At 39.9% G+C, this 20537-nt stretch overlaps 1 protein-coding gene across 6 annotated transcripts in view; it reads left to right on the forward strand.

Moving 5' to 3' along the window:
- Positions 1–20537, forward strand: part of DPP6 (dipeptidyl peptidase like 6) — a 567835-nt gene that overhangs the window by 402964 nt on the left and 144334 nt on the right. For all 6 annotated transcript variants that reach the window (XM_074899909.1, XM_074899911.1, XM_074899908.1 and 3 more), the window contains exons 4-5: positions 14441–14535; positions 17653–17727. In XM_074899909.1, the coding sequence (XP_074756010.1) occupies positions 14441–14535; positions 17653–17727 (170 nt within the window). The remainder of the gene's footprint in view (positions 1–14440; positions 14536–17652; positions 17728–20537) is intronic.

Below are 20537 nucleotides of genomic sequence, written 5' to 3' on the forward strand. Positions count from 1 at the left end.
GACTTAGCCCGTGCTTTAAACCTTCTTATGATTGGATAAGAAGTCCCGCATCAGCCTCGCCAGGCTTCCTGCCTTGTGGAACTTCCTCTTCCGTCCCAACCCCTTCCGGGGGTTGTTTGTCTCATCGAGTTTCTCCCCCCTCATTCAGGGTCACATCCTTATAGCATTCCTGCTCGGCTGAGGCTCTTATCAGTCTTGTTCTCACGCAGGATTGCTCACATGTCCATTCTCTCGCAGAAAGCCCTCTAGAATCCCAACATTCTTCCACTTGTTCCTTTTAATGAACATTAAATAGATATATGATGAGATACTATAATTTCATAATTTGGAGATGGGAAATACTGGTGATTAAACTTTAGATCAGATATTTGTAACTGAAAATTTGTCAGGCAAAGATTTACTTCTCTAAGAAGAAAGTCCCTGGTGAATTTGGATCTTCTGACTGCGTTAAGCTCTTGAACATGTAAGAAGCAGTACTTTTTTTCATTTTCTTACAAGAAATAGTACCAGACTTTTATAATTCATTGAAATAAATTTGAAGTGAGATAATTATCACTGATCAAGGGCATATAATTATACTTTAAAATGTAGACATACAAATCTCACATTAGTGAAAATTCAGTTAAGAACAGAAGAGACCAAAGGTTTGCCCAGCCCAAAATCCTATTTCCATGAGCAGCAATATGTGTGTGCACAAGGATGAGTGAGAGGGCAGTGAGATTCATGCACTTTTTAGGTCAAGGAATTATCACATCCTCTTGTAGCTTTTCTGTTGAGTAACCCCAAATGTTTTTCTCTTCCGAGGCACTTGCCAAGTGTCCTCCAGAGCCTCTTGAATCCACCATGTCCTTTGTTAACTAGTTTCACTGGCCTAAGAGCTGTTGCATGAGGAACTGCTTCCTTTTGCTTACTTGGGAGCTTGCTCCTATTTGCTTTGCTTGATGGGCCTTAGATCAGTACTTTGGACCATCCTTGTAAATTCTTGAATGTTTTCCATTTCTAATAAGTAATTTTAAGAGAGGATGGGATGGGAACTACACATAAGGATTACAGAGGGATATCAGGTTTGGCTTCTCAAACGTGTTCAAATTATTTGCGTTTCATGGCATTTTAGGACAAGTGCATGCATGTAATATAATTTGTTTGGCCTCAAAGAGAAACCAGAAGATTTTGCGCTGTGTTAAGAGTGAAAATCTATGGACCTGGTACCAAATTATACTACACTGAGTTATCATGATGCCATAAAATTATGCAATATAGGTCCCTAACAGGATTTTCACACCTTTATGTGAAACCAGTGCTGGGTCTCTGCACGTGCTCCTAACTTTTAAAACAGATTACTTTGCTGACATCTCTTTCCATTGCCAGTAATGAGGAATAATCTCTGATCCTGTAAATGATCCTGAGAGAGAAGTGTCTGTGCATGCTGAGAAACAATCCCTGATTATTAGAGTATAACACCTCTTAAAACCCACTTCTAGTCTCATGCTTATCAGTAGTCTCATGCTTATCAAGAAAAGAACTCAAGGTAAGATAAGTATGAATAGATTCAAGAAGGAAAACAAAATGCAAGAAAAGGAGAATGGAAGAGAACTCCCTAGAACATCTGATTGATGGAGAGAAAGAATGGAACATGTAGCCAGGTTTGTGTATGTATGGCTGTGCAGGGAGTTTGCATTCACAAAACTGCCAACAGGGTATGATGCCAAATTTTCATTTTTCTACTTGACCTAAAGTCCCAGCTTCTGGGGATAGGTGACTTAGAAAATTACTTACTTTGGTTTAAAAAGAGAATGAAATAAATCTTACAATTTTTCATACTCAAAGATATTATTACAGTTATATATAAATGGCCCTTCAAAAGCTAAACAGATTTGGAAGGTAAATGAAAAGAATCCAATGTTTAATTTCATTAGAAAAGATATTTTAAAAATATCAGGTTCTTTTGAAGCCTTGTACCTGATTTGTCAATGATTAAGATTTGTAATAATTCACAAAATCTGAATAATCAGCTTCAAAGCATTTTCACTTTCCAGGGAAGGCAGATTTCAATGTCATGGATGGAAAAAAAAGTAAACAAAGTCTAGTAAAAAGGCAGTGGGAAATTTCAAAGCTCAAGCCAAGGGGAGAAAAAAAAGTTTCATCTCAGAAACAATTTCCCCATAAAGGGCAAAATTTCAGATGTACTGGATAAATGATGGTTATTTTGGCATGCATTGGACTTGGTGAAAAATCATCTGTATGTTGCAGGGGTGGTAAATCCAGTAGTTCAAAGAGACTTTGGGCTCATTGCAGTTATGTTTAGTGTGGTCGTTTATGCAAAGTCAGTCCAGGTGCTGCTTGGAAGTGATGGCCTTGCCACTCATGCACTGTAGTAATATCTGAATAGCGTGGTACCTTCGGGCAGGCTGAGAAGACCATCAGGTCTTGGACAAACATATAAAATCCACCATTTCTGCCTGGAAAAAGTGTCCAGAAATTTTTCCAATGGTCTAATTTATTATCTAATAAACACTTATTCTCTGCTCAGCAGTCAATTTTCCCATTTCCTAGTGGACAGGAGCCCATACCCAAACCCTGCTCCTGCAGCTGGCAGTGATGCTCAGCCGGCTGGCAGTATCAGCAGGGAGCGGAGCCAGCGGGGGCTGAGCTGGCCCGTCCACACCATAATGGGGTTAATGCACATATGCTGGGCCACGTGAAGCTGTTTTCACTGCTGTTTATTATTGCTTCAGTTGATGGACTGACTCATTTTGCAAGACATATTTCTTGGAAGACCTGTGTATAAGCCAGGACCCTTATTAAAAATTTTAAGTTATCTTTTACTTCCTTATTCTCCTTCCCAGTGGGAGTGCAGGCTGTGAACTGTGACATAAAAAATGTCCTAAACCTTTTTTTAAAATATCTCCCAGAGTATATATGTACATATAGATATTTATTCCATGTGTTCTGTATTTTCCTTCTTCTGGGTTTCAATTTCAGGGGTGGCATTTGTGAGAGCTTACTGCTACCTTTTATCTTGAAGCATTTAGCTGATACCAAACTCAGTACCATACATAAGATATATCCTTAAAGCAAGTTAACCTTTAACATTTATTCTTTTTTTTTTTTTTCTATTTTTAATACCTCACAAAGGAAGATATTTTTATAAATAGAATTATATACCAGTAATTGTAATATTCCTGGGTTTTTTTCCTAATGGGCATAGAATGGCTAATATGGCTAAACTATCAAGCCAGAATAGTGTAAGTATGAAAAACAGGAGAGAGTTAATTAGAATTCCATATTTTATATTTGCTTTCTTTCTGCTAGGGCAGGAAACAGAACATATAATCAATTTTCTGGTGCAATCAGGGGAAACAATATTGGACTATATTCAGGAGACAACAGTACTGAAAATAGCATGCTTTTATCCAGTTTGAGGGACATTATCACCTTGTTCACTACAGTGAGTTTGGGTTGCTCCATCCTGAAAAGATAGATTGTACTGGGAATAGACATGATCCAGAGAAGGATAAAGGCCATGACAGAAGCATGGAAATGCACAATAAAAAGAAGAATTGCCCTGAGTAACAAAGAAATTAAGTAAGAATAGAAAATAAAGAAAAATTTGAAGAAGTTCTTCTTATTGAATAAGGGCGTTCTTTGATTTCAGTGCCATCTGCTGAAAGTTATTAACCCATTGAGAAGATACTTTTGGACAAAAGGTTGTCCACAATTCAAGAAAGGACCAGTCATTCTTTTGTTTGTAACCATTTTTCATCCATTGCACTTAATTTTCATTCATTGCATTGTTCATATTGGCTTTTGCTTCAGCACCTGCATCAGCACATTTGCCCTTTTAGCAGCCAACCACTTCTAATTCAAGAGCAAAATCACCCAAGACAGTAAATTATGAATGATGTCAGTTCCTTGGTGGAGAGAGAAATAAACATAAGAACAAGTGAAATAAGAAATTCAGGGATCATTTGTAGGGTTTGGTATGGGGCTCCCTGCAGGAGCTGCCCCAGTCACTGCAGGCAAATCAATCTGAGATGTTAAGAGAAAGTTATTTACTAAGATGACACTAATTTTTTAATTCCCTTATCAGTTAGTTTAAAACCAATGGGATTGTATATATAATTGCAAACTGCTCCTGCGATAGCAGTTCCCTTGCAGTTGGGTGCAGGGAGCCTCTGTTCTCCTCGAAGTAATGTTACTTGCCAAGCCCACTGCCCAGCATCTCATCCAATTATTTATTAATGGTGCTTTCCAAGTGTTGAAAGTGTTTCCATTGGCTCTGTAATATGGTGCCCTCTTGTGACCAGTCCAAAACCAGTAATCACACACCAGTAACCAAAGTGTGTAGTACGTTGGTTTTCATGTCTTACCTGCACTGATTTTCAAAAACCTGATGTCAGGGTGATGGCCATGGCTCTGCCAGGCCCCTTTTACAGCGAGACTTCAGTGCAGTCATACTTCACCAGACACATCTGAAAGGATGGAGTATTGTAAAAGTGATCGTGAAATATTGCACACAAAGATAATTAAACCTTTATCCAGATCTGTATACACAGCAAATATGCTTGTTAATAATCAAAGATGTCATTCAGTCTGTCCTGAAATTCCAGTGTTCTGCCCACGATAATAATAATGAAAAGGAAAAAACCCTACTTTTTCTTTCTCTTCATCATGTACACTAACAAGTGTAATTTGGTTGGAGGCAAAGAGAAGGAGTCAAGGAAATGCACAGAGGAATTAAGAAAGCAAGCTACGGGGTCACAATGAAAATTTATTAATGGATTCCTTTTCTTCTTAGTGTCAAATGGATTATTACATTTATGTGTAACACTTGGGGTTTTGCACTCGCCTGTGTGAAGCCAAACTAAATGAGGCAGATTAGGTCCAGTGCATTTGGCAGGGAAGAGGGAGGGCACTGACCAATGCTGCTCTGGCCTGGGGGACAACCAGAGAGTGCTTGGTGCGAGTGTACCTGCACAGAGCAGGCAAGGTAGGGATGACCAAGGAAGAATGGTAGCTTTGGCTCTCATATGAGCTAGCAACTACAGTGGCAAAAGCCCTGGGGGTTTTGTACTCCCAGTAAAATCTGTGCCACTGTGTATTTGGGGCTGCACCGCCCATGCAGGTCACACTGCGGAGCTTGGATAAACTGATACACACAACCTGTTGTCTGCGCTTTGTTTTGCTGCTCAGATGCATGGTGAGACCATAAAAAATATGAGGGGTGTGAATAAAGGCATCAGAGACCATTTCCTGGGAAATTAGTTGTTTGGGGTTAAATTGCTTTTGGCCTGTGCTGAATGTGGGAAGTTTCTGGCAGGGAATCAAAGGGACAAATATAATCTAGTATCTCCACCTATCTGGACACGGGTAACCTAGGGGTCATCAACACTTTTCCTGCTATAACATCTAGGGTTTGAAGAGCACATGGCAGGCATAAGCACATCTGAACACGAAAAGTAGATGGTAGAGAATTTTTGAGGAAGATTTCTCAGCTCTGGAATACACCAAAGTCAGCTCAGTGTGGTGCAATGTCCCCATGCTGCTGTCAGTCGTTACAGAGATAAACTGAGGGCAGCAAGCAACGAGATGTACATTTTCACTGTTGTTGTTAGGATTTTGCAGCAGTTTTGTAATTGGGATGATTTGCCCTGTATGGAGTCAAAATAGATTTACTCCAGAGGATTTTGTATTTTTTTTTTTCCTGATTCTAGTGTCTCTCTTTCCCCCCCTCCATGTATTATAATAGCAGGTAGAAGCAGGGAAGAGGAGTTATTTGAAGTTGTTTCTCACACGGACTTCAGCATTTCATGCCAGTGCCAGTAAGCCATGATCTGAGCCTACAGAGTTCCCAGATAGGGGCCCTTTGAAGCAGAGTTCAGTCTCGCAAATGAGAAGCAGCAGCAGAATTGTCCCCAGTTTCAAATTTGGGACTGAATTTTCAAAGGTGTGCTCTGCCTGGATTTCAGGCTTGGTGTTGAGGTCTTCTCTCAATGAGACTGAATAAGCTTTTTTTTCAATTTGGGTCTTGAAAGATATAGGATTAGACAAAAAATAGAAACAGACTGGCATTACTCATTTTTACAGTTTTGAGTTTTCCCAGAATTCAGCCTTCTTCAAGATTTTGTCAAATTAATTTACAAGCCTGCTAGAGATGCACATTGATATGGGAATTTTCCTGAGCTATAATTATGTTTTGTTTTACTGGTACTACTGTAAAAGTGCCATATTGGTGCACCAAGTGCAACTGCATTGAGGTGATGAGCAATTAAAACCACTTATTGCATAATAAAGCACATTCTATGATGTTGCACTTACTTAATGTACCAATGCAATGTGTTATACAGCATTTAGCTAAATTACGGTAAATCACCTATTTAAAGAAGTTTTCCTTTCAGCCTCTCATCTGAAAAAAAAAATGCTGGAAACAGTAAAAGGATAATGACCCATAATGCCAGAAAGATAAAAATGGGATTTCAGTTGTCTCCTGGAATTAAAGGCTGTAGCAATGTTGTTAAAGGCAAGCTGTTCTCCGTCCCCTGTTGCTCCCTTGCATCAGCATCACGAAGTATAACAGACTCTTTACTTATTTCTGCATTGCAGAGTATCAAGGCTGAAGAGAAAGGAGTTGCTGGTGCGGGCAGGTGCATTGAAGACAAAATGCAGGGTGGTGACAGGGGGCTGCAATGAGTAATGAAGTGCCAAGGTCTACAGGGACTCTCCTAAGGACCAGCTCTCACTGAGGGTGGGGCGAAGCTGTGGGTATGGAAACGGGGTTTCTTTGCTCTTCACCAGTCATGATCCGTGCCTCCCCCTCTCTCTGTTATCCCAGAGGCAGCCTACTGCAGCACTAGGGGACAGGGGATGGGAAGCCTTCCCTTCATTTTCTCGCTGGGAAGCAGCTCAGTATCAAAACAAGCTTGGCTTCTGCTTTAGAGAGGAAATTTCAGATTCAGATACATGCTATAAATATCAAATGGATGCACTGCAGTATGTCTTGAAAGAACAACAGATCATAGTATTAAATGCATCATCACAATGGTCTTCTTTTCCACCTGAATTTGGGATTACACCTGTCTGGACACCTGAAAAGGCTTCCATCGGGGACTAGTTGTGCTTTTATTTTGCGTTATGTTCTACGTGGTTACATTTTACAGCAGTTAGTGAGCATGCATGGTCCTAGCATTTCTTAAACATCTATTCCCTGTGCTTTTCTGAGGAGTAAACCATACGTGCCCAAGGGAGTGCAGGTCCTGGGAGGATCGTTTTCATAGTCATGAAAAGGTATGTAACTCCAGTTAGGCAGACGTTGTCCTCAGTGGGTCAGTAATCTGGCAGGCCTACTAATTAAGATACAGTTTCCCCTTCTATGAAAGCAAAGTAAAATAAGTATTTCTCTAAGCCTGTATGTGCTCATCCTTCTCGTGCTCATATCATGCTCAACCTTCTTCCTCTTCTTTGGTGCTTCTTGTTAATGTTTGCCATTTTTTCCTCACAGTTTTTATTTCCTCTGTGAATTTACCCTGTTCTGTCATTTTGCTCTCTGCTTCCACTGTTTCCCAAAGCCTTGGGTTCTCTCTCTCAAAACCCATCTCTGAAGATAGCAAGTCTGTGCTTCTGCTGCATCTGGCAGGATTAGTGTTTTTTTTTAAGGTCTTGGCCCCACACACAGCAGCCTGTTAACCTCACCTTGTCTTATTTCCTCCCCTGTCTTGCTCAGAAAGCATTTTTTTACAGGAAATCCTAAGTCCCCCCAGTTTCCTTTCCATGAGAGATACTCACGTGAGCTGCATGGATGGCTGTACTCAACGTGTACGCCTTGTGCTTTGCCTGTCTGTGACGGGCTGATCTCTCTCCTCAGGGCTCTGCTGCCCATGGGCTGGCTTTCAGGGGTGAATGCTGGTAGTCACAGCGGTGAACACTCCCTGCTGCTGAGCCCGCAGCCTGCCTGGGTACCCGGTTCAGACATGATGCTGTTCCAACAGAGACATACTGTATTTCAGTGTGAACTGGAAGCCTCTCCCTATCCTGCAAATGTGGGTAATTGCTGTAAGCCAGTGTTTTTCTTCCTGTGTGACACAGGTCTGCTTCCTAGAGGCAGACCCTTCTCTTCGGCCTCAGTGTGTGTGTGCTGGGGGTGAGGGCTGTGGCATGCCCAAGCCCACCTGAGGAGCACCCACTCCTTTCCTCACCTCTAATCGCCATCCACTGTGCTGGGGCTCACTTGGCCTTTAGGAAAACTTTCTGGGATACTAAAGAAGCAGAAGATTTTTTTAAAATTTAAAAATTCCACTGCCTCATCTTCACGTATTTTTCCAAATGAATATGATTGTAGTGCATGCCGTTGACAGTCTAAAAATACCAACTCTGTCTGAAAAAACACCTGTCCTACTGTTGCAACCTTCCTGCCCGTTATCTTGTTATCTGGTAAGTGCTAACCAGTTATGTCTGATCAATACCTGCCTGGGAGGGCTCCAAGAAACCCTCAGCTGATTCAGGCACTGCCATTGCATCAGCAAAGGGGTGTCAGCCTGGCTGAGTGCTGAGTGATGCCCTGCACTGCAGTGGACAGTGCTGCAGGGCTGGTGGAAGGCTCATCCTTCAGATGTAAGATGAAATCCTAAAATTCTGACTGCTTTGGATCGTTAAAAACCCCACAACAGCTTTTTGGTTTTTGGAAGAAAGAAGGTGATAACACCAGGCTCTTGGCTTGTTTCCAGCTGCAGTAATTGGCTTCATGGGGTTGAATAGGATATAGTATTTTCACTTCTGGAAAGCTCAGAGAACTCTTTCCGGGTTTCTAACACCACTGTAAAGCCCATCAGATGCAAACTGCCAGCCAGCTGCTGTGGGTCATGCCCAAGGTCAAGTCTAGCAAGGACCTTCCTACAGCAGCAGGGATGAGAAATAACAGAAGAGTTCCAATCCTCTCTTGGTGGCCCCGTGACATTCACTGTGCCAGCACAGAGCTCCATCTCAGCAGTGCACATGGCCTGGTGCAATGTGACCTCGGTCCCCAGGGAGCAATGCAGGCTCTCACGGGGCATGCTGCCTTCTGTCTCTTGACACAGCATAATCTGTTTGCCAGCCTTGTCAGTCATGCTGGTATCTGGAGGCTCATTTAGCTGAAAGGGTTCGGAACAACTTTAGGATTTAAATTTCTTTTATTCACCAATCTCCCTTAATCTTAGGGATTGAGAACAATAATTCCCCCGATGCTGACTTTCATCAGACCGAGACTCATTCAATTATCTTTCACGTCTGTTGATCTGATACTACAGTACTTGAGAAGTTGCCTTTTCCTTTGAGTCTGTGGCTCTAAATGAGTGGAGCTGTCCTAACAGTCCTGATATTGCCTTCTGCCTTTCATTAACTTTTACTACTGACTTGATGCATGTGAATTTTATAACTTTTTTCCCTCTGTTTTTCATTCATCAGTTGCTAAACTGATAGAAAATTACTATTTCATTAAAAATTCTTTTTTACACCTGGATTTAAATTCTCATTCTTTCCCATCTTTTATCACATAGTTCTGCTTTCTGCATTCCATAATCTCAGACAAATAATGAAAATTCTCCTCAAAAGCACGTAGGTCCTGCTATTATAAACCAGTCTCTAGTTTGTACTTAGTCTTGTCAGAGAAGCTGTACAGCAATAAATTCATGAGCACTGACGCTAATGCAAATCTGTGTTCCTGTAGGTGGATGTAATTCCTTCAGCTTCTTTGCACCGTCAGCACTCAAACTTAGTCTTTCTAGCAGCAAAATTGTCCCAGACCATCTAGTCCACTGTGATGAGCTATTTATCCTCGTGCCCAGTCTGACACATAGCAATGTAAAAAGCCGTGTTGACTCAGACAAGAGCCCAGTGTTGGCTGTCTAACCACAGGAATAGCTGATGCTGTGTTGTACTTGAGTCTGGCCCCTTTTAGAAGTCCATAATGAGGCAGCCCTGCATTAGGGATAATAGATGATATATCCCACCTATTTCCTTTAATATTTGTCAGTTTGTCAGTTGTCCATGAATTTTTGTCCTCCCATGTTTTATATCATGGCAAAGGAACCATGTTGTCTTGCTCTCTTGATGGTGTCCGTCATTTTGTTGGCTGTTTAGGCTGCCTCTTCATATTGAGCTGATGATTTGGAGTCCCAAATGATATTTCTGATGGCCTCATGATCTTTCTCTTGAGTTTCAACTGCCAGTTCCAGGTTCAGCACCACAGCAGCACCAGTCGGCAAGTTTCCAGAGACCCCATGCCTTTTCTGATGGTAAAACCTTGGAAAGGGTTGGCAAGGTAGCACACCTGAAAATGCAAAACCCGCATTGGGGCCACAGTGCATAATGCATTATTTTCTTAAGAAAAATGCCACCATTTTATCTTGTTTCACCCTAAAAAAGAGGCCAGAGGGCAGAGCTGCCCGGCTAAGTGAATCTACATGTGTGCTGTTCCTGGTGAGAGCTCAGTGACTGCAAGGGACCTGAGCTCTCTGTCATTAGATCTGTTTTCTCTGCATGCATATTTCCTGACTGAATTTAAAAAAGCTGTGCACAAAGAAGCTGGAAAACTCTGACACTGCAAGTATATCATTGGTCTTGGGTTTTCTGATTTCATCTGTTCTGCTTATCAGGTTTTTAAAAATTTCTGCCAAGGCTCCTCCATTCCTCTATGCTGACTGTACAGCACCAAGGCTGCTCCGTTATTTCTAGTAATCACTGCTTTTTGTAATCAGTCACTTTTGTAAGCGTGACTACATATCTGTGTCTACACTCACAGACACGTAATATGTTCTACCAACCAGACAATTTCCTGGAAGTTAAAAGAAGGGGAGGAGCTGGCGAAGTGAACTCTGATGTTGAAGAAATAGAATAAATGGCTTTTTGCCTGAAAGTTACAATTTTCAGCATCATTTACACTGAACAGCAGCCCCAAAGAAAGGCAAGTATAAAAAATGAGATGCAGTGATGACCTTTATCAGCTGTGGTGACAACTATAAATCAGGCTGCAAATTCTCGTCAGCTCACTGGACAGAATTCATTACAGACAGAGATTGCTGCATTGCTTTTTGTCTTTGATTGAGGTATGTCTCGTTTAAATAAATGCTCTTGCACTGGAACAAATCACACGTTTCAAAACAGAAGTCCAGGAATATTATCATTGATTCTTTTGAGGACTAAGATAATACGACTTACAGACCATCTAAACCTCACAGTGTTTTGCTTGGAATATAATGCAGATCAATTTGTTCTCTCTTAAGCAGACCAATTTTCTGTTCATTAATTCAGATGCTGTGTTGATGGCTTGTATTGAATATAATAGCAAGATTTACAGCCCTAACATACCAGCACTGCTTCATTTATTCTTCCTTATTCATACCAGAAGTACATGCAGCAGATTAGCACCTGATTTTAAACTTGTTACACTTTAACAAATAATGGGAAAGTCTTTCATTTTCTACTTCCAACTATGGAGCAACTTTTACATAATCATCTTGAAGTTTCACAGTTTATTAAAATGTTATGTTGTTTTGGAGTGTAGGGAGCAATAAAAGTTTAGTAGCAATATCATTATGGGCTGTAATGTAACTTCCATCAGTTCATGTAATGCTCAAGAAACAGCTACCAAATATTAACAGCTCCACAGACTCATTAGATTAATAAGCTGCTTTACCTGTGTACTGAACTTTGAGCTGAGTTTCATTGCTAGTTTTTTTTCTGTAATTAGGAAATATCCTGAGAGTCTTACAATTATCCAAATGCTTTGCTGGCCATATTTAAAATGTGATTTTTCTGTCTAGAACTTAGTATGTATGTAATTGGAAAACATTCTGTGTTACTGACATAAGGTGATTATTAAAGCAGTAATCTTTTTCAAAATGTCTGATAATTAGGTAATATTCTGTCTCTCAGTTTAGTTATTCCTGTTCTGGAATACCTGAAAGTAAAAATTTGGACTGTGTGCTTTCCTAATACAACAAATGATGCTTCAGCGTTAATGGCCTAAGGATATAAAGGCGAGGAAGCATTAGTACCTTTTGTTTTATCATTTCCTAAATTGTTCACATGAAAGCATTTCTCAAGGATATGGACACAGAAGCTGGAGGTTAAAATTATAAATCAGTCAGTCATGAATCAGACCTCAGATCGTCTCTTCTGTTGTCTGGCCCAGGACAAGAGTAAATGCTCAGGGAGGATTTTAAAAAGCAGGTGAATTTCTCAAGATGATAACTCAGGATATTCTAGTCCCTGACAATCACAGATTCAAGGGATTTCTGAAAAGAATTTCCCCTCAAGACCCATAATCTTTGATGGATTTTTCTTAAATTTTTCTAATTCTTGTCTGGACCCACATGCAGTCTGGGCATCTGCTCTACTCTGGGACTGTGACTTCCACAGCTTGTTTACCTTCTGTGTGTACCTGTCACTGGCTGGTGTCATTTAGTGCCTTCCAATATTTATCTTGGAAAAGACAAGGAATGAGTATTCATTATTTTCTTCTTCATGCTGCTTATGACTTTTTTGACTTCTGTCCTAGTTCTGTTCAATCAGTTCTTTCCTAGGTTTAAAAATCTTAGTTTTTTTCAGTCATAAATTGTATGAAGCAATATTTTAAAGGCCTGAATATAATCAGACATGCTTATGAAAATGCCGTACCCTTGGACAACACTCCAGAAGTAATGACAAAATTTTAATACTGTTAAATCCAAACAGGAACTTCCTTCATTAATCTGGTCTCAAATGCAAGTCTTAATCTAATTCAGATCCTGCATTTTTTATTCAGGATCAAAGGTGTTGATAAAATTTATTCCATAATTTAAAGAAAGAGATTCTTTGAGAGCTTTGCCTATGAGTCTGAAGGGCTGATGCTGTGATTTGCACACTGAGAATCTTAACCCAAAAATCTTGTTGTTTGGCAAGGATAATCTGTATTGCAGCAACAGTTTGGCCTCACAGAATCTGATTTCTCCCAGTCTTAGAAATGATTTCTTTTTCCCATGCTTACATATAAAACTGTAACATGTAGGAGATGATTTTTTATTGATAGTAATAGGTAGAGTGTAGAAACTTTTCATCTGCACTTTCAGAGCATTTTACAAAGACGGTTAATGACTGTGATGAGGATTGTCATCATCAGTTTGGAAATAAAAGATGCCTAAAACACGGATAAGGAAGAGTATACTAGGTCTGTACACCAAAGTTTTGAAAGAAGTGGGTCTCTGGACCCAGTGTTGTCCCAGTTACCCAGAGCCAGGCAGTGCGCATCTTTCTGTGGTTACAATGAGTTGAGTTTGTGTTTGTATGAATCCTGCAGGATTTAAATTCACCTTTGACTCATCCCAGGACAACCCATGTGTAATGTTTAACCATTCATGTGTCCCTAACATTTGTGGGATGCACCATGATAACCACACTGGGGCAGTCATAGTAAAGGTAGGCAGTGAGGAATTGTTTCCCTAACGGAAACTGGAGGCAGAAGCTCAGTAGGATCCATCAGTTCCCAATCTTAGTTTAGCCAGGTTGCAAAAAAAACAGTAACCCTACTCCTGTGTCAAGAAAAGCTGCTGAATCTTTTAATGGCAGTGTGCTTGAGATGTATGTTTCATGTTTTATCTGTGGGGCAGTGCACGTAAGCACTGATCAGACTTGAACTTCAGTTTATGACATCTGACAGGATGACAACCCTTTATTGTTGTAATGTTTTTCATCCTGAACCTTTGACCTGCCACCCAACCCTCATTTTGAGTTTCTTTCATATGTCTACCCCAGCCTTTCTGTCGAGTAGGTTTTGAGCTTTGAGAGCTGGGGACTATCACCTGCCTGTGCAACAGCTACCAGAGGGGATTCTTGTCCTTGTCCAGACGTCCTGAGTGCTGGAGTAGTCCCAAAGTGCAGTAGGGACAAGCTGATTAGTCTTGTTCCATGTGAAAATGGCAATTTCTTTGTATGCATATCATTCTGTATAAATTTGCAGGACAAATGGCAGACTTGTAAGATCTGCACAATAATAGATTCCAGAATCTGCTTTGTTAGAGGGTGATTTGCCTTTAACTTTCAGAGACCTTCTAAGCACCTGGCTTATTAACCTCCTACAGACACAGAGGGTCATGGAAACCTTTAAACATAAGGAATGTTTTTCAACCTGTTTTTTTTCTACACTAACAATATAGCAAGTTGTATATGTACATTCAAAACAGGTCATCCTCTTGCATTCAGCTCTGGGAAAGGGTAGCAGAATAAACATGTGACAAACATAAAACATGTTGTTTAATGACTGTCCTGGAAGCCACTTTAACATCACAGCAATGTGTGTTAAAAAAATTAATAAATCTCTGTTCTTTAGGGGAAGTTCCCAGCAGTACTTTTGGTTCAAATCGATGATTAGGTTCTATGCAAACAGACAATTTCAGATTTCCTTAATGTTCTTTTCTTTTTCTTCTTGCAGATAATGAATTCATTTATAGAAACCAGAATGGCACAGTGATTCTGAGGAATGTCGAAACTAACAATTCAACAATATTAATAGAAAACAAAAAAATTGTAAGTATTTTGTATAATAAGTAGCAGAATTTCACAGTTCTCTTGCACTTGGATCAGTAAAGCAGAAAATGACGAGTTTCAACTTCATGTATTGTCAAGGAAAAGCAATACAGCGGTAATACTATGGGCTACGCAGTGACTGATAATGTGAAATTGAACTCCAGCTTTTGTTATTATTCTGCAAGCTCAGTTTCTTTCATACTACAGGAAAGTACCATATAGATATTTGAAGCTAGTCTTGCATATTATATATAATTGAAAGATGCATAATTCTCATCTTTGTGTGCTTCATAGAAAAAACAATTGATATAATTTACTGCTTATTGGTAGCATTCTCCATGTTCCTCCATGCAAATACTTATTTTTTAATTTGTGCATTTGCTGATTTTTCTTGCCTAATGGTTGGAATGTAATTTCAGTGTTGTTAATGAATAGTGTTGATGAATGGAAGTGGAGTTGCATATGAGAGAAACCCTAAGAAATTATTAGGAAAAGAAGTAGGTGGTTATTAAAATGAATGAAAAGAAAATAAATTCACAGCTGATACAGAGTATTATTTATAATGATTAAAGTGTTTTGCAGCATTGGTTTTTGTAGTAGATGAAGCCAGCATTGTCACAGAAGTTAGTACATTAAATGTCAGAGTGTTTTCAGTATTTCCTGTAAGAAGTTAATTTCTGAAGTAAAATACACTTATGTTTACTCTGACAATGAGATATGAATCACTTCGTCCTGGTAAATTGTCACTTACGCAGCACCTGTTGGTGAAAACACGAAATTTTTACTAACTTGAGGTGGTTTTGTGGTACTGTATCGTTGCAAAGCTACAAAAGCAGAGGATGGCCAACAGATACTTATTTTAATGATCCAAGATCTGCAGAAAACAGCTTTAGAAACCCAAGCTAAAAGTAAATCTACAATAAAACTATAAGACCACATTCCAGGTTGATTTTATTCTGCACTATATGACTCATGCAAAGCTCAAGTACAGTATTAATTCTTTTTTAATGAGAGAAATAATTCATCACTGAATTATTATTGCAGGACCCAACCTTAAACATTACTTGCTGCCATTTAACCATCAACCTTTGCTACATTAAATCATAGAATCATAGAATGGTTTGGGTTGGAAGGGACCTTAAAGACCATCTAGTCCCAACCCCCTGCCATGGGCAGAGACACCTTCCACTAGCCCAGGTTGCTCAAAGCCCCGTCCAACCTGGCCTTGAACACTGCCAGGGAGGGGGCAGCCACAGCTTCTCGGGGCAACTTGTGCCAGTGTCTCACTACCCTCACAGTAAAGAATTTCTTGCTTCTATCTAACCTAAATTACCCTTTTTCAGTTTAAAACTGTTGCCCCTCATCCTATCCCTATACTCTCTGATAAAGAGTCCCTCCCCATCTCTCCTGTAGCCCCCTTTAAGTACTGGAAGGCTGCTATAAGGTCTCACTGGACCCTTCTTTCCTCCCAGCTGAACAACCTCAATTCTCTCAGCCTGTCCTCATAGAGAGGATTGCTCCAGCCCCCTGATCATCTTCACATCACATAAGCAATTCTCTTTTACCAGAGTGTAACCCCTTTCTTTACAATTCTGCTAAGGGTGAAGGTATGGGCTGGTTTCCTTCAATGCTGAATTTTGATGAAGTCAGACTGCCTCCATTTGATCTCTGTTTCTTCCCGTGTTTTTTAATTTTTGCTATTTGTAAGAAAAGCACAGTGTTACAAGATAATCCTTTTTTTACCATGCCATGGCCTTCCTACTGCCTGTTCTACCCTTGCTCCTCTGAGTTCTCGTTAATAAATCTTAATAATATCACCTCCACATTAATCCAAAAAGTTCTGATACAAGAACCACTGTTACACTTCATCCAGGCACATTGATTTTGTCCTCTTCCTTCCCAGCCCTGGGTCAGAAAAATCTTTTGCTGCCCTTGCATGTTTTCCTTTATCCATGTTATTAATATAACAGTAAATAAAATCTGTCTTCATGCTGACACTGTTGGCTTTCACTCTACCCTGGTGCCCCCCTACTGATCCACCTGGGCCATCAACCCATTATGTTGCCCAGTTGTGGTGGATGCCCCATCCCTGGAAAACATTCAAGGTCAGGCTGGACAGGGCTCTGAGCAGCCTGATCTACTTGAAGATATCCCTGCACATTGCAGAGGGGTTGGGCTAGATGACCTTCAAAGGTCACTTCCAACATTCTGTGATCAATCCCCTCTGCCTTTGGCTGTCCCCTGAGTTCCACTGCACCGCCTCCAGCCTTGCTGACCCTGGGGAGGACTCTCCCAGTGAGATGCTCTGCATTTCCCCGCAGCCCAAATTCCCCCTTCCATTTTGCTTCATGGGAATCTCTGAAGGAGTTGTATCTAATTTGTTAGGTGGGAGGGTGAGATTTAAAAGGCAGTGGATGAGTGGCACATTAGTGGCACCTCTCTTTGACCTTGGTGCTATGTGTGCCAGCAGTGTATTGTATGGAAACACACTGGAAAGGAGAAATGCCTGCCCTATACAAATGAAAAGTGGAGGAGGGAAAAAGTACTGAGATATTTTGGCATCTCTTTTTCTTAGTAAGACTGTGTAGCTTTTTGCAGAAAGCAGGTCAGGGTGCGCCTGGAAAGATGGATCGCCACAGCATCCCAAAGACTTTTGTAACTGGGGAAAATGGGATAATTTTCCTCAGTGTTGTCTTAATTGGGGGAGGTAGTGGTGTGTTTTATACTGATTTTCCTCAGCAGGTATTTACTGTTTGTTATGTGCTGCACTTTGGCCAGTGATTGCAGGGAATAAGAAGGAAATAATAAATTAACATTTATCAGAGTTTTCAACTACTTGCTGCCCACAGCTGCCCCACCAGCCACTGTGCAGTAACTTTGTAAGGAAATTTCTGATTTTTGAGGTAGCTGCCTGCTCTGAGTCACAATGCCGTTACGCTTTCTTTTATGGGATATAATGTTTTTGGGTTTTGAAAAGAGATGTGATGTGTTATTTTTGAAAACACTTAGTCCAGCAATATTCTTTATCATTAGAAAGATGGTCTTAACAATTAGTTCCAGATGTCATTGGCTTGAAAACTGAAAAACAGTTATTTCAATGTTTGATTTATTTTCTAGGTCTCCTTAAAGGCTATTCGATATGAAGTATCACCTGACCGGGAATATGCACTTTTTGCCTTTAATGTTGAACCAGTAAGTAAATAGATTTGATTTCAAAATACACAGCCAGTGGCGGGATTGTTTTTTTTTGGTCACTTCTATGCCGGTAAAATTATATTTTAAATTAATTGCTTCCTATGAAACAAAGAAAGAAACCCGCCCCCCCCCCGCCCCCAGCACTTACATATTCTGAGAGCATGTCATACTGCCATCTAGTAGAGGAGAACGGTATAAATTGCACCGTAGAGGAAACATTGTCATTGCCAGGATTTTATAGTCTTTGGGAGGGGGATTGTAAGGACATGTCTTTGCTACAAGGATTTCTATTCCTCTTCTGTGAATTTTTTTTCCATGGTGCTTTTTTCAGTTGCACTATAAATTTCTTCCCCAGAACAAAAAGCAACTGTCAGTGTCTCCCACAACTGAAATAATACATTAATTATGGTGTCACCATTCCCAGTGCTGCAGTTAGAGTTGAGCTATCACTTTCATTATAAATCCTTTTCTTCAGAGTGTTAGGTATAAATCATTTATAAGAAATCACCACTGGGTTACTACTAAGTTTTAGATTAGGGTGAATTTTCTACCAAACTTCAAAAGAGAAAAGTGTAATGAGTCATTTTTAAATGATGACTATAGAGTCAAACACATGGGAAGCAGTTCTTTGGCATGAATTATACTTATTTTCTTTTTAAATTCTGATGGTATAAGACATTAAATATTTGAATGATAGCTTTGCTGTGCTGCTTGGATAAACTATAACCCTATACATTTTGTTTCTATAATCTAGAATTGCACCAATTCCTCAAAACGAAAATAATTCATTCACCGGCAGCTGTAATTCTTCTTCCATAAAATAAATCTAGTTTCAGCTGCTAGCCAAAGGAAATTTGTTGGTCCTTTACGTAGTAGAGGTTGTGGTTCTGTTGCTCATCTGATTTATCTGCTATTATCTTTGGAGTTATTCCTGACTCACAGTGTTATAAAAGTCAGGACAACCATGCCTGGTGTTAGAAAAAGTTCAAATAAATCTGCATCAGAAACTTTAGGGGTAATTCCTAAAGACTTTTTTCACTGGGATATCATTACTGGTGCAACTTCACTTGCCTGAAACTTAACAGAGTTCTAAACAGATGCATGTAGAAGTGTTAAGTTAAATATAAATATGGGGAAGACAGACTAATGGCCACTGAGCAAGCAAAGCCCTTGCCTATAAGCCCTCCTGTCTTGTCTGCCAGAGGTGTTTTGTAAAATTCAGTTCTTTTAGTGGAGATTGGGCTTTGGCTGTGGTAGCCCTGTGCCAACACTGCTCAGATGCATTGGACAGTCTAGAAGAGCCCTGAGGAGAGAGGGCTTCCTCAGTTCCTCTGAGAACAAAAGAAAAATGTCTTTAAAATTTCATTCCTAAAAAGCAGTAGTAAGAAATTCACTTTTTATTCTCAACCTTCATCCACCAAAAGGACTGCATGCCCAGATCTGCAAGAAGCAAAGCTGCAGGAGATTTTGCAGCCCGGACTTCGTGTTCAGCCTGCAGAGGAATGCTTGATATAGGCAGTGGAGGAGGAGGAGGAGGATGGAAGGGGATGGGATGGATATGTTGCCTCTTCATCCTCCTCTCTGCATGTCAATGCTTGCAGATTTGTGGGTTTGAGGTACAGGCAAAACGGAGTTTGTGGTGCTTGAGATGCCTGGATGGAGAAGAGAGAGCAGCACACAGCCAGGTGCTCCTTCCTGACACCATGTCTTCTTCCAGAAAGGAAGACATAAGGTGACAAGCGGGAAACATGACCTTCGGGAATATTTCAGGATGTGAAATGTATTTGGTGCAAGAAAGCATTGCAATCTGTTCAAGTATTCATATATGAGTTTATGATAGCAAGAGTTCCTGACGTAGACTTCTGAAACAAAACAAAACAAAACTAAACTAAACTAAATGCGCTCCTTTTTCCTTTAAGGTCGATGCTTATAAAGGATACAAAGATATCTTTTTGAAGAAGGATACTAATAGAGGGGTAGTAAGATTCACTCCTGAATATTGGAGTGGGGTGAATATGGGTGGCTCTTTGTTTATTAAAGTTGCAATAACAGTTAAATTACTTATTCAGCTTTCTTCTCACTTGTTATTCAGACTGTGGCTACAAATAATTGCATATTAGTTAGCTTTTCACATTTTCTGCATTTCAAATTGTATTCTTGGATAAAATTCAAATTACATTGTTTTCTGCAACACTAGAAATTGATTAGCAAAGCCTTGGGCAGTTGTCCTTGTTGCAAAGTCAGAAGGAAATTTCAGGGAATCTATTGGCAAAGGTTTCTTTAAAGTTTAATTCCACAAATACTTTCAAAGAAGAAACTTACTGAAACTATTGTGTACTTACAGGTGTCAAAGTTTTGCTTTATTTTTTTGCCATTTAAAAGGATGACAAGCTGTCTTTTAATTTTTTATGAGTATAGGTGTTTTCATTTTTTAACACTATAGAGTTATGCTGCATTTACGTATGTGTATAATATCTTAATATACATCATATGAATTAATAATTTATCTGAATTCTAATATGAATGGATTCAGCCTCTATTTTTAATACCAGCTAGGAATAAAAATCAAAATAGAAAAAACATAGTGTGTCATTCCAATTAAGTGAAATATTTTTAAGGAAAATGCTACAAAGACATTTCCTTCCAGTAATAGCTTTATTCTAAGGTTTTTATTTGCACAGAAACATCTCTGCTTAGTGTTGATCTGGGTAACAGCACTGACACCCACATTGGAATAACGCAGCCCTGAACTGACAGTCACCTATTTTGCAAAGATACTGAGGCAACTAATGTGTGTTTTCCTGTTG

This window comes from Athene noctua, chromosome 2, assembly GCF_965140245.1.
Source record: "Athene noctua chromosome 2, bAthNoc1.hap1.1, whole genome shotgun sequence".
Classification (NCBI taxonomy): Eukaryota; Metazoa; Chordata; class Aves; order Strigiformes; family Strigidae; genus Athene; species Athene noctua.